General features: G+C 50.5%; 1 protein-coding gene across 1 annotated transcript in view; it reads right to left on the bottom strand.

Annotated features, from left to right (window-relative positions):
- Positions 1 to 16,658, bottom strand: part of LOC132584172 (uncharacterized) — a 48,551-nt gene that overhangs the window by 2,951 nt on the left and 28,942 nt on the right. Inside the window, exons 5-6 of the mRNA XM_060255980.1 lie at positions 9,352 to 9,432; positions 503 to 659 (exon numbers count right to left, since the gene is read on the bottom strand). Of these exons, the coding sequence (XP_060111963.1) occupies positions 553 to 659; positions 9,352 to 9,432 (188 nt within the window). The 3' untranslated portion in view covers positions 503 to 552. The remainder of the gene's footprint in view (positions 1 to 502; positions 660 to 9,351; positions 9,433 to 16,658) is intronic.

Raw genomic sequence — 16,658 nt, 5'->3', positions numbered from 1 at the left:
CCAAGTAACACAGACACCCTATCCCAAGAGGAAGCCTTTCCAATCGGAGACTGGAGCCTCCGCAGGGGAAAAAAATCACATGGTGGCTTTGGGGGTGGGAAGAAGACTGGGAAAGCAGAAGAACCCCCGCTGGGACTTGGGGATTGGCAAGCCTAGTTTCCAACAAGTTTCATTTGAACGCCGACCAGCTTCTGGCTGATGTTTCTAACTTGCTTTCTGGAAAACTGACCTTGGCCCACTCAAACAATGATGTGATTACAGACTTTTTTAAAAAAAATTAAATTCTGGCATCCTGACTCTGATAACCAGCTCCAGTTATCTGCTGAAGTTAACACCATGAATGCTGGCACCATCCTGAAGCAGAACACCAAGAGACACTGAGTTGTGAATGCAACTCTAGGAGGCATTTTGAATCGAGGGGCATTAAGCAAGACTGGAAACTCAAGGTCAATTAAATAGGCTTGCCCTGCCCCAAGGAACAAGGAATGGAACCTCATCTCACCTTGCATAACAACACAGTTGCCTTCATTTCCACTGTATTTGATCTTCAGTTCAGGCATTTGTTGCTCCAAAAATTCCAATGTGTTCTTGTAGCCTAAAGCAATGCTGAACTTCTCCAGATCGAATCCCTTCGAGGTTAGAAGATGCTTCTGCAACTTCTTAATCCGCAGTCCCAATGTATAGGGTTTTAGGAAGTTAGTGAGTAATGTCAAGGCTTCTGTTGGGGCTGTAGGTCAATACGCCCCCGCCCCCCCCCCCAAAAAAAGCATATCAACATAAAAATCTGACAAGTCTACCAGGACAGTCACACATTCAACCAGTCAATGCATATCCAAGTACGTTCGCTTTAGACATTCCTATGAAGGCTGAAATCCTTCAACAATCAGGACAAATTATCAACAGATCACATGCACAGTAGTGGCTTTGCTCAGCTCTGCAAGAATTTCAGCAAGAGGTGCTAGTGAAATTAAACAGGTAAGTTTTGCACAAAATTTTCATGTTACCTTGTGTAGGTATTTTCATGAACATATGAGAGAACAATAAGCATCTGTGATGCCGGACTCAGGATCAAATCTCCATTCTGCTAGGAATCTTTAAATTAGGCACTCTCTGCAGCTATCAGTGATTTTACAGAGTGATTTCTAGAGTGTACTCTGATCTTACCCCCACCCCAACTGAAAAATTCTACCCATGTTTCCCAAGGACATATAAAATGAGAAAACTATTCCTTACTAACTGATTGACTGGGTTAACAAAATTATAATACTCTCCCATGACCTACAGCCTTGAATTTTCGTATATGAATTCAAATGGAACATTCCAAAAATAAGGCATAAAATTTAGCATTAAAGTACACTTTAAAGCAAATGTTCTGTTCTCAGATATGGAAGAGGAGCAGTTCCATTTACAGAGAGAAAACAAGTTTTATTTTTTGTTTCTATTAAGCTCGAATGAATACACACACACATTATTAAACCAATCCTCAAACTGGAGGGGCAACTTCTTGAGTACTCTTTAAATTCCATGAAACCCAAGCCCAAAGAACCAGGAAAGTGTAATATTCTACCCCATGTGTACCCTCACTTGTTACAAAAGGCTGACTTTTATTACAAGGTAAATGTCAAACCCTAAATTTTGGATATTAAGTGGGAAGCTGCCTTTTTTAGATGTTTCTAGAAGCTTTCTGAGGAAACTGAAGTACCTTAATTTTGCAGGGGAGGGGGAAGGGATGCACTTTGTTCTGAGGGAGGCTCAGAGACCCTGCTTTCTGTTCTGAAGGAGAGGTATAAAAATGTCCAATTTTCAGAATTCTCTAGTAATCAGGGTGCTCTGGATTATACTGGCAACAAGTTTTAGTTCTCATGTTCATCAAGAAATTCCATAAAGATTACTGAACCATAGTGAATCATATAGCTAGGGAACTCCAACTGTTTGAAATAAATATAATTCTTTTGTGTGTCCCCATTTAAACAGAACTGTCAGCTAGAACAGGTGGGTCAAGTAGAGACTCTATGGACCCAAGAGTCATCAGGAAGACCTCACGCCTTGCAGGAAACACAGAATTCAAGATGCCTCTAGTTGTCAACGGGGTACCATTGATACCGGTCCCTATGGTCAAGAGCTTAGGCGTGCTCCTTGAGTCCTCCCTTACAATGTAGGCTCAGGTGGCAGCCACTGTTAGATCTGCCTTTTTTCATCTTCGGCAAGCGCAGCAGCTGGCCCCTTACCTGGAGCGCAACGACTTAGCGACGGTAATCCATGCTACGGTCACCTCAAGAATAGATCACTGTAATGCTCTCTACATGGGGCTACCCTTGACACTAACCCGGAGACTACAGCTAGTGCAGAACGCTGTGGCACAGCTGCTAATGGGGCTGCCGCGACGGGAGCACATTCAGCCAATGCTGAGAGAGCTGCACTGGTTGCCTGTTGTATTCCGAGTTCGCTTCAAGGTGTTGGTATTAACCTTTAAAGCCCTCTATGGTCAGGGACCTGCCTATCTATGGGACCGCCTTTCCGCATATATCCCCCAGAGAGCACTGCGATCAGGGACAAAAAATCTGTTGTCCGCCCCTGGCCCAAGAGAAGCCAGGCTATGTGTAACGAGATCCAGGGCTTTTTCGGTGGCAGCGCCAAAACTTTGGAACACCCTCCCAGAAGCTATAAGGGCCCTGCGGGATTTATCTGAGTTCCGCAAGGCCTGTAAGACCGAACTGTTTAAACAGGCTTTTGTGGTCTAACTGAAAAAGGGCTGCCACCAGACACCGGTGGGTCTGATCATAGTTAAGAAGTCAATACCGCCTATACTGGATTGAAATAGCGCTATAGAATGGTTTTAAAGTTGATATGTAAATTATGGTTTTATATGTTTTATCGGATTAATTGTTTTATAATGTTGTAAGCCGCCCTGAGTGTCAAGTCGGCTGAATTCAATAACGAGTCTCTTGATAAAGTAGCAAGTTTATTGTAATCAGAACTGTGGACCATGGCAGAGATTGAAGGACTGAAACACATATGCACTAATCCAGTATTTAAAGTATGAATCTAAAGGATTCCTACGGGGGGCAATCTATGCAACACATCTTCACACTAGGATGCTACTTCTTTCGTTCCCAGACCGAAGTCTTGACACCCCATACTCCCCACAGAGAACAAGGCTGGGAAGGCGCCACTATCTTGTTCACAGGTTAGCATTTCAAAGCAGGTTACACAACAAAGGCATTTCTAGAGAGGGGGCAGGAGAGTGAGCTAGCAGCCCCCGGTGTACACTGTAAAGTACCCAGACTCCTTCACTTCAGAACCAACCTTAATACAGATATTGAGTAACCCATAGCAGACTTGACATACTGCCCCCCCTAGGATCCCCCTCCTGCCGGGCGGCCTTGCAAGGAGGGCGAGTCACATTTATGGCTCCGGAACTCGGGCCCCGAGAGGCTCCGGCACTCCCCCTTCGAGGGGAGGGTTGGTGAATCTTGTGAATGCCATTTGGACGGCCCCGGAGATCTGCGCAGTAGGCTGCAATGAAAAACAGGGTGGACTTTACCAAGAGCAGGGGGGAGGTCTAACTCTACTGTCACCGGGTTGATTACCCGCTTGATTTTGAATGGCCCTAAGAACTTAAAAGCCAATTTCCTAGACGGTTGTGCCAGAGGCAGGTTTTTTGTTGACAGGTACACGAAGTCCCCCACCTTCAAGTCCCAGACTGGCACGTGGCTTTTATCGTACTGTTTCTTATACGCCTCCTTGGCCAGCTTCAGGTTTTCTTGAATGGCTGGCCAACATTGGCTGGGACCTTGCCACCATTGCTCGAAACTTGAGCCCGTCAATCCCTCCCCCCCTGGCAGCATGGGAATCGGCTTTCCCTCATACCCGAACACTGTTGCAAAGGGAGATGCTTTTGTGGAACTGTGAGCGCTGTTGTTGTAAGCGTATTCAGCGAAGGGGAGGAGGTCCACCCAGTCCGACTGGCGTAGGCTCACAAAGCACCGTAGGTACTGCTCTAGCACCCCGTTCACTCTCTCAGTCTGTCCGTCCGTCTGGGGGTGATAGGCAGAACTTAGCCCCTGTTCCATCCCTAGTAACTTACAAAACTCCCGCCAGAAGGTGGCAATGAACTGAGGCCCCCTGTCACTTATGACCTTGTCAGGGATGGAGTGATGTTTGGCCACGTGGTCGAAAAATAAAGTCGCTAGTTTCTTGGCCGTGGGTAATTGGCTGCAGGGGATGAAGTGGGCTTGTTTTGAAAACGTGTCCACCACCACCAGTATGACTGTTTTCCCCCGGGAGGGGGGTAGCTCGACTATGAAGTCCATGGACACCATGGCCCATGGCCGTTTTGCTGTTTCCAGAGGCTGTAGGAGTCCCGGGGGTTTCCCCCCCCTCCTTTTTGCCATCACACACACCGGGCAACCAGCTACAAAGTCCGACACATCCTTCTTTAGGGACGGCCACCAGAACTGCCGGTGCACCAAGTGCAAGGTTTTTACATAGCCGAAGTGCCCAGCTAATTTGGAGCAGTGACATAGTTGGAGAATTTCTTTCCTTAATATTTCCGGGATGTACAGTTTCTCCCCCTTGTACCAAAGAGCGTCTTTTCTTTTCTGCAACCCCTCCGGCCGCCCACATCCCTCCCGTTCGGCCTCTAGGGTGATTCGTTCTTTGCTTAGCCCGCTCAATTCCTTTTTCCTCTGCGAGCGGGTAGTGACCATAGCCGCCACTTGTGTGGGGGGGATCAGGGAATCTACCACTTCCTCTCTCTGGCTCTCATGCTGTGGGAGCCTGGACAGGGCGTCTGCTAGGAAATTGCGGGTCCCCGGGATGTGTTTCAGGGTGAAGTCGAATCGGGAGAAGAAGCCCGCCCACCTGATTTGCTTTTCACTCAATTTTCTTTTCCCTGTTAGTGCCTCTAGATTTTTGTGGTCCGTCCATATTTCAAAGGGCACCCTGGCTCCCTCCAACCAGGACCTCCAAGTTTTCAGTGCAAACATGACAGCGAAAGCCTCTTTGTCCCACACTGACCAGTTCCTCTGCTCCTCCGAGAACTTTCGCGAAATGTAAGCGCAGGGTCTCAGCTTCCCCTCCTCATCCCTCTGCATGAGAATGGCTCCTACGGCGACGTCGGAGGCGTCGCATTGGACCACAAACCCCTTCCGCTCATCTGGGTGGCTTAAGACCGGCTCGCTTGTGAACAGTTGTTTAAGCCGGTCGAAAGCCGCCTGACAAGTCGGTGTCCAATTCAGCCTGGCCCCTGGTCGCTTTGCCTCCTCCCCCTTCGTCTTCAGGAGGTCTGTTAGGGGCAGAGCGATCTGGGCGAACCCCTCAATGAATGTTCTATAGAAATTGGAGAATCCGAGGAAACTTTGGAGCTGTCTACGTGTCCTCGGGGGGGCCCACTCTAGAACTGCCTGAACTTTGGCTGGATCCATGGCCAGCCCGTCCCCAGACACCCGGAAGCCCAAATAGTCTAGTTCCGTGCGGTGGAACTCGCATTTAGACAGCTTGGCGTAGAGCTGGTGCTTCAGCAGGGTGGCCAGCACTTCCCTCACTAGTTTCACATGGGATTGTTCGTCTTGCGAATAAATAATGATGTCATCAAGGTACACCACCACCCCCTTGTACAGAAATTCCCGCAATACATCATTTATGAAATTCATGAACACCCCCGGTGCCCCTTGCAATCCAAACGGCATGACTAAATATTCAAATTGCCCCATCGGGGTGTTGAACGCCGTCTTCCACTCATCCCCCTCCTTGATGCGCACTCGGAAGTACGCGTCCCGCAGGTCAAGCTTTGTGAAAATCTTCCCCCCCGCCACCGTGCTTAGCAAATCTTTGATGAGGGGGATGGGGTAGGCGTTTGACATGGAAATCGCGTTAATCCCACGAAAATCCGTGCAAAGCCTAAGACTGTGGTCCTTTTTCTTTCTAAACAACACGGGGGCCACGTGGGGGGCCGTCGCGGGTCTGATGAACCCCCTTTTCAAGTTCAAGTCTAGGAATTTTCGCAGCTCCTTCTTCTCAGCCCACCCCATTTGGTAGAGCTTGGCCCTGGGAAGGCTTTCCCCGGGGATTAGTTCTATCGCACAGTCTGTGCTCCTGTGGGGGGGTAGCTGGTTGGCCTCCCGCTCACTAAATACCTCCATCAGGTCGCGGTAGGCGTCCGGGACATGGTGCACCTCTTCCACCAGGACGCACGCCCTCTCCCGAGCGGTTGGCGCTCGTGGCCCCCATGCTGCCTGCCAAAGGTGCTGGTTGCAACTTGGGTCGGGAAATCTGATGGTCTGGGCTCTCCAGCGGATGAGGGGCTCGTGCTTTTCCAACCACCCCACTCCCAGGACCACGGGGTAGCCGCAGGCGGGCGCGATCACAAACGTCTCTGAGTCCCAGTGATCCTCAATCCCCAGGGGGCACGGCTCAGTCTCTTGCGTGCAGGGTTCCCCCCCCCCATTACTGACTCATCCATCTGTTCAAAGTGCATGGGGTGGGGCAGTTGTAAGCGTTTCAATCCCAGAGCCTCCACCACCTTGGGGGAAATCAGCTCTCTATTACAGCCCGAGTCTATGAGGGCCCGGATCTGTAGGAACCTTTTTAGCTTTGGGTTCAACAATTTGACCACTATAAAGTACCACCTTCCCGTGGGTCTCACCGTGAGCGGTGCCTCCTCTCGGTCGACCTGCTGGTTGGCACCGTTCAAAGCAGGTCGGCGTCGTTTCCCGCCGGCTCCTCTTCCCACGCCAGCTCGGCCAGCTCCTCTGACAGACGCACCTCCTCCTCTTGTAGGTCGTCTTGCACCAGGAGCGCGCTGCTCTTCGCCGCGTCCTTAGGGCGGCCGGTGGTTTTCTTGGGGCCGGGGGTGCCCGGGCGGGTGGCTCCCTGCGGTGGGGCGGCCCCGGTGGCTGATTGGGGGCAGCCGGAGGCTAGATGGTTGGGGTCCCCACACCGAAAACAACGTCGGGGCCCCCCTGGGGCAGCCACCGCCTGCTTCTTGACTTTAGGTGGCTCAGCCTTCCCGGGGCTTGCTTTCGGCGTTCCCCTGCCGGCGGCCAGTGCTTGGCGCAGCATCGCCACTCGTTTCAGGTTGGTCTCCACCTCCCCCGCCAGCTGAATCCACCCCACCAGGGTATCGGGGCGGGCTTGCGTGAGCGCTCTATCCAGGATGCTCGGGTTCAGCCCATTGGTGAAGTGCTCGATCTTCATCACCTCGTTCCAGTTCCGAGCCCGGGCGGCGTTGGCCTGGAAGTCGGCCGCGTACTCCCGGATGGATCGGGCCCCTTGCTTCATGTTCCGCAGCGCCGCCAGCGCTCGGGTTTCTTGCAGGGGGTCCTCGTACTGGGTCAGCAGAGCCTGCACGAAAGTGTTTACAAAATGGAGGACCGGGCTGTTGGTTTCGCATAGGCTCACATACCACTTCTTCGCTGCGCCCCGTAGCTTCGACCCGAGGTAGTCCACGCGGCTCATCTCATCGGGGAATGAGTCCCCCCAGTAGTGCATGTAGCTGTTTGCTTGGATCGCGAAGTAGTTCACTTCCTCCGGGTCCCCGTCGAGCGTGGCGTCCAGCTCCCGCCCCCCCCAGGTCTCTTTGTCTGACCGGGGCAGGGGGGGGCGCCGCTGGGGCTTGCGGGGCCGCTCCGGGTGGAGGAGCGGCGGGGCCCTGTCGAGCCGGGGGTCCCCGCGGACCCGCCGGGGCTGGCTGTTGCTGGCGAGCCCCGGTCACCCCCAGCGCTCTGCCCAGCTGCGCGGTCAGGGTCTGCATCTGGTCCTTTAGGTCTCTCACCGCCCCGTCGATCTCCCTGCGGACCATCGCGCGAAACGTCTCGTACTCCTCATCGGTCTGGTCCTTGGGGCTCGCCCCTCCGTCCTCCGCTCCGCACTCGGCCCCTTCGCTTCCACTCTCGAGGTCCTGCGCCCCCGCGGCGCTGGCGCCTTCGCTCGCCTCGCCCGGGTGGACGGCGGCGGCCTCGGCCAGTTGGACCCGCTTGGTGTGGCGGGTCATGATCGCCTCCCGACGGACCGGGGCTTGATCCATCAGCGTAGTGGAGGTTCTTGGCTGGTATTGCCGTGGGGTCGCCACCAGCTGAAACTGTGGAGGGGAGGCCGCGGTCCTTCTGGCAGTATGGATGTGCCAGGGTGTCTCGGCCCCCTCCACTCTGGTTGGGAATCCTCCATTCTCCGGAGACTGTTCGGACATCGCCTTTTCAGTTGCCGGAAAGGTTGAACTCCAAGATAGGGAGTCCTTCAAAATGTCAAGTCGGCTGAATTCAATAACGAGTCTCTTGATAAAGTAGCAAGTTTATTGTAATCAGAACTGTGGACCATGGCAGAGATTGAAGGACTGAAACACATATGCACTAATCCAGTATTTAAAGTATGAATCTAAAGGATTCCTACGGGGGGCAATCTATGCAACACATCTTCACACTAGGATGCTACTTCTTTCGTTCCCAGACCGAAGTCTTGACACCCCATACTCCCCACAGAGAACAAGGCTGGGAAGGCGCCACTATCTTGTTCACAGGTTAGCATTTCAAAGCAGGTTACACAACAAAGGCATTTCTAGAGAGGGGGCAGGAGAGTGAGCTAGCAGCCCCCGGTGTACACTGTAAAGTACCCAGACTCCTTCACTTCAGAACCAACCTTAATACAGATATTGAGTAACCCATAGCAGACTTGACACTGAGTCCGCTTGTGGAGAGGGCGGGATATAAATGAAAAGTAATAAATAAATAAATAAATAAATAAACATTAATGTAGGGAAGGGGGGCAGGATAACAAGCACATTTCCTTACTAATCTCCCAAAATTCTTCATGGCCCACCTCCCAACTTGTATCACAACAAAACACTGCTCCAGAAAGCAGCAGGCAAGAGCCAGAGTTACTAAAAGCCTGAGGAAATAAAATAGTTTTCATTTGGTATCAAAAGGATAATGACATTAATGGCAGATGAACATATTTGGAGAGAGATTTCCACAGCCTGATGGCCACCACAGGAAAAGCCCTACCCCTTTTGGACAACCACCTTTCCTCTGAAGACTGGAGGTGCCTGGAGCAGGATCCTGAGTGAGAATTTTAATAGTGGTGTGTGATTGCAAACTAACCACCAGTCCTTCAAATGCTCTGTTTTGATAGAATTCACACACAAAACGTAGGAAGTCTGCATACTATAGACACACTTTGGACTATGTACATTTTTGTGACTAGATTGCTGGGATACTCCTCAATTGAATTCTGAGGCATACCTCAATGAGCATAGATCTTGCCCAAAATTATGGCAAGTGGCCCACACCTGCTTCCTCCCTCTTTCTGTGCTCAAGCTTATCCCCCAAAATCTTTTAGTTAAAATGCATTTCTTACCAGGTTTCTTTCCTAGCACATTTTGGTCCAGGGTTTTAGATGGAGAAGAGGTGGCCTGGGATGTCATGAAGCTGTGGGGTACTGAAAAAGTAGAGTAGTAGATGGAGAAATGGGAGAAAACTCAAATGAATATACACCAAAAACACCAATCAAGGCATCTGCCCAATGGTAGCCACGCTGGTATATAAGACTGTGGCTTCTGAAGTACATAATAGTGAAGCATCCACAAAATAAACAGGTTTCTTACCTGTAACTGATGATCTTCGAGTGGTCATCTGTGCAGTCACACTAATGGGATAAGGCGCCAGCGCCGATCTCGATCAGTAAACTTGAAAGCTGCGGATTTCCGCGCTGACATCCCAGTGCGCATGCCCAGAAGTCCCACTGCACATGCCCACTGAGACGGGCGCGGACATCCCGCCAGTTCCTTCTGACCGCTGCGTAAGCCCAAAGATGGACCATCCACAGAGGGGAAGGAGGGAGGGTAGTGTGACTGCACAGATGACCATTCAAAGATCATCAGTTACAGGTAAGAAACCTGTTTATCTTCTTCGTGGTCTCTGTGCATCACACTGATGGGAGATTAACAAGCCAAAATCCTACCTGGAGAAGGGTGCAATGGTCCATCAGCAGGAAATAGATTGCAGAACCACACGGCCCACAGAAGAATTTTGGCGTACATGTAAATCCAGCGCATAGTGATTCATGAAGGTATGCGCGGAGGACCAGGTGGCAGCTTTACAGATGTCATGGAGTGGAACACCCTTCATAAATGCTGCCAAAGTCGCCATGGTTCGGGTAGAGTACGGGCGTCCCCCAGCGATGAAAAATGGGTTGCAGGAACTCCCAATTGAGCTCCCATTCATGAAGCATTTCTAAACAAAGCTACATTTCCCCAAACAATGTTACGTTCACATGTGAAGATTCACACGGGTCCTTCCTCTTATCTCCTCCGATCTAAATTCCCGGGACTAGCGACTAGCCTCCGGCCAGTTCCCTGGGAAGTGTTATCTTCAAAGGCAAAGTTTTGCAGTTGTTAGTAAAAGTGAAAGAAAGGCCCCAGCCAGGGCCTGCTTTGATGTGCATGGCTTTATTCAAGGTTAGTAACAAGCATCTTAGATTCAGATAAATTAGCATTGCCTGACATACTGCGCCCCCCCCCCTAAACTCTTGCTTGGGGCTTGTCCAGGTGCAGCAGGTGAAGCGAGGCTCCCCCGACTGAGGAAGTCTGCACAGACATTCAAGTCCCCCGGAAGGTGAGTCGCCACCAATGACACCCCCATCAAAATGCACATTTCCCATATGTTCAGGGCGAGAAGGCAGAGTCTGCGGGTGACCGTCCCGCCTTGTCTGTTCACATATGACATCGCTGTAGTGTTGTCTGTCATGATGGCCACCGTCTTGCCCTTGAGAAATGTCTGGAAGGACTGGATGGCATGGAAAATTGCTAGAAGTTCTGAGAAATTTATGTGGTGGTGCGCGTGGTGCCAAGGCCATCTGTCCCCTACGTAGAGACCGTTCATATGCGCACCCCAGCCCCACAGAGACGCATCCAAAGTTATTGTGACTGATGGAGACGCTCTGTGAAAGGGCGCGCCCTCCGTCAGGTGATGCTTCTGTGCCCACCAGGTGAGGGACGACAGGATCTCTGGAGGAATGGTCAGCAGGCGCAAAGCAGAGTCTCAATTGCATCTGAAGTGCTTTAGGAACCAAAGCTGCAGGGTTCTCATACGCATCCTTGCGAAGACCAGAACAGAGGTGGTGGCGGCCATAAGACCCAGCAGCCGCTGGACTTGACAGGCTGTGATCGTTGGATTGCGATGGAACGAGCGGACTAGCTGTATTATATCATCTGCCCGGTTTGGTGGGAGGAAAGCCTTGCACGCAAGGGAGTCCAGAATAGCACCGATGAACTGAACCCTCTGAGAGGGCTGAAGATGCGATTTCTTTTGATTTATCTGCAGGCCCAGTTCCCGCAGAAGAGAAAGAGTGGTGGTGATGTGCTGCAACAGAGTGGCCCTTGATCCCGCCACAAGGAGCCAGTCATCTATGTACGGAAACAGGATTATACCCCGTAAACGCAAATGGGCTGCGATCACCACCATAGTCTTGGTGAAGACCCTAGGGGCCGTAGAGAGTCCAAAGGGCAGTGCACAGTACTGAAAATGGTCTGTTCCAATTGTGAAACGTAGAAACTTCCTGTGGAGGGAATGGATGGAAATATGGAAATACGCGTCCTTTAGGTCCAGTGTAGCCATCCAATCCCCGCGATTGAGAAGAGGGAGGATGTTGGGCAACGAGGTCATTCTGAATTTGTGGTAGGTTATAAACAGATTCAGAGCTCGAAGGTCCATGATGGGACGAAGACCTCCATCCTGTTTTGGAACTGCGAAGTAACAGGAGTAGAAACCGAGACCTCTTTGATTTGGAGGAACCTGTTCGATGGCGTTCTTGAGAAGTAGGGATTGGACTTCTTCTTTTAAGGTGTCTGTAGGGTTGGTGGAGACAAAAGTGGGAGTGGGTGGATTCTGGTAGAATTTGATTACATAACCCTGCCTGATTATGCAGAGGACCCACTGGTCTGAGGTTATTTTGGACCATGCCCGAAAGAATGGGAAAAGGCGGGTATGGCCCATAGCGGACGGCTGGAACGGGAGAAGGGCCAAAAGGCAAAGTGCCTGCTTAGGCTGTTTGGGACCTTTCTGTCGAGAAGACTGGGTCGAGGGCGGAGAGTATTTCCATTTGGCCGTATATGGCAGCTTGGAGAAAGGTGATGTAGGCTTTGGACGCCAAGGTTGATCTGGAGATTTGGAATATGGTTTCCTATTCCATGGTTTTGGCCATTGTATTTTTGTTTGAGAGCGAGATGTAAAGACTCCCAAATTTCTGGACGTTTTGATACTCTTATCCATCTCCTGCAACACTGTATCGGTATTCGAGCTGAAAAGACCGGTGCCATCAAATGGTAAGTCTTCAATGTAGGCCTGGGTATCTGGTTGGAGGGCTGTGGAGTGCAACCAGGAATGGCGTCTTAAGGCGATGGCTGTAGTCAAGGTCTTGGCACAGGTGTCGCTCGAATGTTTGGCTGAGTTAAGCTGCTGCTTGGCCAGAGTCATTCCCTCCCTTTGGATCTTCTTAAGAGCATTCCTGCTCTGTTCCAGAAGGCTAGGCAGGAGCTTTAATACCTGATCCCAAAGGGTGTATTGATATCAACCCATACAAGCTGTGTAGTTGGCAATTTTGACTCCCAGAGACCCACCTGAATACAGTCTCCTTCCGATGTTGTCCAACTTTTCCCCCTCCTTATCAGGAGGAGTAGAGTGAGTCTTCTTCGCCTTGGAGGATGAGGATACCACGACTGAATTCGGCTTAGGGTGATTGAAAAGGAATTCTGCACTGGACTCCTGAATGCGGTACATGTGGTCCAGCCGACAAGAAGATACAGGTGTGGAAGCCGGCTTCTCCCATGAGGATTTTGCAGTGTGCAGCATGACATTGGTAAGGGGTAAAGCTACTGCAGTGGATGTGTCCATCTGAACTATGTCGAAGACATTGTCTGTAATGACTTGCTGTGGTTGGACAGTGGTGAGAGACAACTGGGCCATTCGCTTAATGAGGTCCCCATAGGATTTTAAATCCTCCTCCAATGAAATAGGCTGTTCCTCTGTTATCTTTTGTGATGGGGAGGGTTCCCCAGGTGAAGATGTCTCTTGCTTCTCTTGAGAAGACCCTTCAGGGGATCTAGGAGACGCATCCGGCGAGTCAGAATGCTCAGAAAGGTGTGGAGCTGGGGGTGATACAGGGTCTACAGAGCCAACCTTCGCTTTTTCTGAAGAGACCCGATGACCATGCTCCCGATGGTGTTTGGTCGGTTCAATATCGGACGGTTTCGATACCGAAGCCGATGGAGCTCGTCTTGGTGATCGGTATGATGTTCGGGACCGATAGGATGCCTCAGAGAACTGATCCCATTCCATCTGATGCGGAGGAAACCAGGGGAAGGAGGGTTGCATGGGGTACGCTCCATACAAATACTGCCACTGCCTCTGATCCCAGGGGATCTGAGCAGGGGGGCGGTGGCGCAGTGACAGATCGACCTCTCGGTGTCGTGGAGAGCGGCTTCTCGGGGATCGATCCCGTGGTTCTTACACTCAACAGCGAAGAAGAGAGCTTCAAGATCGGAAGGTTCGAGCTCAATCCGGAGGGCTCCTCTAGGTACCGGAGTGCTGCGCTAGCTCAATCTCCTGGTCTGAATCGGAGGAGATGACTAGTTCAGTCAACATTGAAGCGATCGGGGGTTTGCCCGATGACCTAGTGAGGCAAATAACTTCAGTGGTGGGACGATCGGTGCCATCGGGTTCGATGGCGAGGTCGGAGAAGCTGGGGAGACGGATTTGCTGTGTTTCGGCTTATCCAGTCTCTTGATTTTCTTTTTCTTCTCCACATGCGATCCCTTATCCTCCTTATGCTGTTTCGCAGGCGTGGAGGATTCCGACACAACAGCCGAGCCCGGACATTTGTTAGGGCAATCGGCGTCGGAAGGGAGACGATCGGTATTGACCGCTGTCGATGTCGATGGTTCAGCGGCAGCGATGGGCTGTTCGGCCCATTCTGCGATCATCCTTCGAGGTGAAAGCTTCTGCTCCATGAGGGCTGCCGCAAGCCTTGCTGCTCTGTTCTTAGTTTGTTTCGAGAACTTGGCACAATGCAAGCAGGAGTCGGTTCTATGCAGCTCCCCAAGGCACAGCAGGCACAGCGAATGCCCGTCTGGTGGGGCTATTTTACTCCCACACTTGGAGCACCTTCTGAAAAATCCCCACCATCTTTCCATGCGAGGGCGGAGGAAAGGACGGGTTGGGGCAGAAGAGAATGGGGGGGGGGGGTTGGAAAAAGTGGGAAAGTTCTTCCAGCCCCCGCTCTCCCCCAAACGAACAACAATCTATCTATCTAACTAACTAACTACTACTACTAACTAACTACAATAACTACAATTCTAACAAGATTTTAATTTCTATGAATAAAGTTCACCGACCGAGGCGAAGAAAGATCGACTGATCAGCATGGCGGTCAAAAAAGAACTGGCGGGATGTCCGCTCCTGTCTCAGTGGGCATGCGCAATGGGACGTCGGCGTGGAAATCCGCAGCTTTAAAGTTTACCGATCGAGATCGGCGCTGGCCCTTATCCCATCAGTGTGATGCACAGAGACCACGAAGAAGATCCAGAACTTCCATTTGTAAAATCGGCATGTTGTTAACCCACAATATTACAGACACAAATTTAATCAACTATTATACAATGAGAAAGGATCTGAATGAATGTCTACTGGCTAGGCAGAAGCTGTTTCTTCAAAATACTTTCCCAATATCTGTGCCTCTTCACACCTAAGCAATTTGATCTTTCCCAGCCAGTACTTTTGCCAATCTGAAGGAAAGGCTGCTCCCATATTTCTCTACATGACACAACTTACACCTTGTGCCAGGACCACCACAGAAGGCTTTGTTGAAAGTGCAGTCAATGGGTGCTATCCAGACTGCTTGTTCACTTAATCTCAACCAATCTCTTCCTCACTGAAGCCTCCATCCCAGACAGATTTTGTCTACACAAGCCCCATGAGAGATGGAAGCTGCAGCCACCATCTATCTTGAGGAGCAACAGCTCTTCCCCCAAGGAGTTCAAGGGAGAACATGAGTCTCTTCCTTTCTCCACTGTGTCCTCACAGCCACACAATGAGATAAGGCAAGCTGAGGGAGCCTCAGCTTCTTGTTGAGTAGAGATTTAAACTCAGGTCTTCCAGGTCCTAGCTCAGCTCTAACTACATCACCAAGCTGGCTCTTTGGAATCCCGAAGACAGAATGCTTAAAGATGAAGTTCATCCCTCACTGTCTGCATCTGCATCCCACACTTCATTGGAAACACACTTCACTACAGCAATAAAATGTAATTCAATTTTCCAGCATTGGCAAGGGAGGCTGGCTGCAATCAACTTATTTTACACACCTAGAATGCAGCCTCAGGCAGTCTCTCATATAAGCATGATAACAATCCTTATAAAGTTTTTTATCCAGTGCTCAGACAGATTTCAAAGGCTTCCATCATATCTGAGCAACACTGGCATTTTCCACACAGATATTTTGCTCTGCTGTGGCTTTCTTATGCAGCACTGGATGCTGTATGAATGGGAAGCTGCACATTTTTGTAGGCTGCACACGTACGAACACCAGATTCCCTACCTCAGCCTCTACAACAGCCATTCTCCCCTTAATCACCAGAGGGTTTTTTATAGCATGTTATGACAATGTACTGCAATTACATGGAGCCTCTTTAAATCGCTGCTTTCTGCTCTGGCCAGGAACCAGCATGAACCCCCATGAACTGCCTTAAAGGTTCATTAAAGTCTGTGACTGTGGATCTATCAAGGACTTTGGTTTCTGAACCAGCAAAAGGAAAATTTTTTCAGGAATCCTGCTTTGTGGTTCGGTTCATGCCCATCCCTAACAAGTCAAAGGTACCATGTGCCATCTTTATTCAACCAAAGGCTTCAGATTACTACTGCTGCTGCTAATGGTAGCAGCTCAGAGCCAAGCGTCATAGAACAGCCAGGCCCTGGAGATAGTTCTGACCAGTGTTACCTCTAAGTGGAGTTAGTGTGAGCTAGCTCACAGTTTTCTAGCCTCCAGCTCACAGATTTTTGTCTTAGCTCAGGAAAGATGGCCCCAGAGCAAGCTAATTCATGCAGTAGCTCACACCTTTAACGTCAGTAGCTCACAAAGTAGAATTTTTGCTCATGAGACTCCAAGGCTTAGAAAAAGTATTGGTTCTGACTCCTCTGATGATGAACAGCTAGATTCTGTGCCTATCAGCCACCAGCCCACTGCAGCTGAGCAACCAGACAAGGAATCACAGCTGAGATAATGAGGTGCATGTTTAATCCCCCAGCCCTGAGCTGACAGTTGAGGGTCAGCCAACTGTCTCATCTTTCCCGGATCTTCAACAGCAATGTTTGTGCAGGTGCAGAGAGGATATACAGACGTTACTCTGGTCAAAGTTAAAATGCAGTAACATGTTTAAATACAACCAAGTTTTATCCAAGGTATACACTTTCAGGAGAGCTGGTTTGGTGTAGCGGTTAAGTGTGCAGACTCTTATCTGGGAGAACCGGGTTTGATTCCCCACTCCTCCACTTGCACCTGCTAGCATGGTCTTGGGTTAGCCATAGCTCTGGCAGAGGTTGTCCTTGAAAGGGCAGCTGCTGTGAGAGCCCTCTCCAGCCCCACCCACCTCACAGGGTGTCTGTTGTGGGGGAGGA

This window comes from Heteronotia binoei, chromosome 15, assembly GCF_032191835.1.
Source record: "Heteronotia binoei isolate CCM8104 ecotype False Entrance Well chromosome 15, APGP_CSIRO_Hbin_v1, whole genome shotgun sequence".
NCBI classification, from domain to species: domain Eukaryota; kingdom Metazoa; phylum Chordata; class Lepidosauria; order Squamata; family Gekkonidae; genus Heteronotia; species Heteronotia binoei.
The sequence above is the reverse complement of the archived record's forward strand: the minus strand, read 5'-3'. Positions and strand labels throughout refer to the sequence as shown.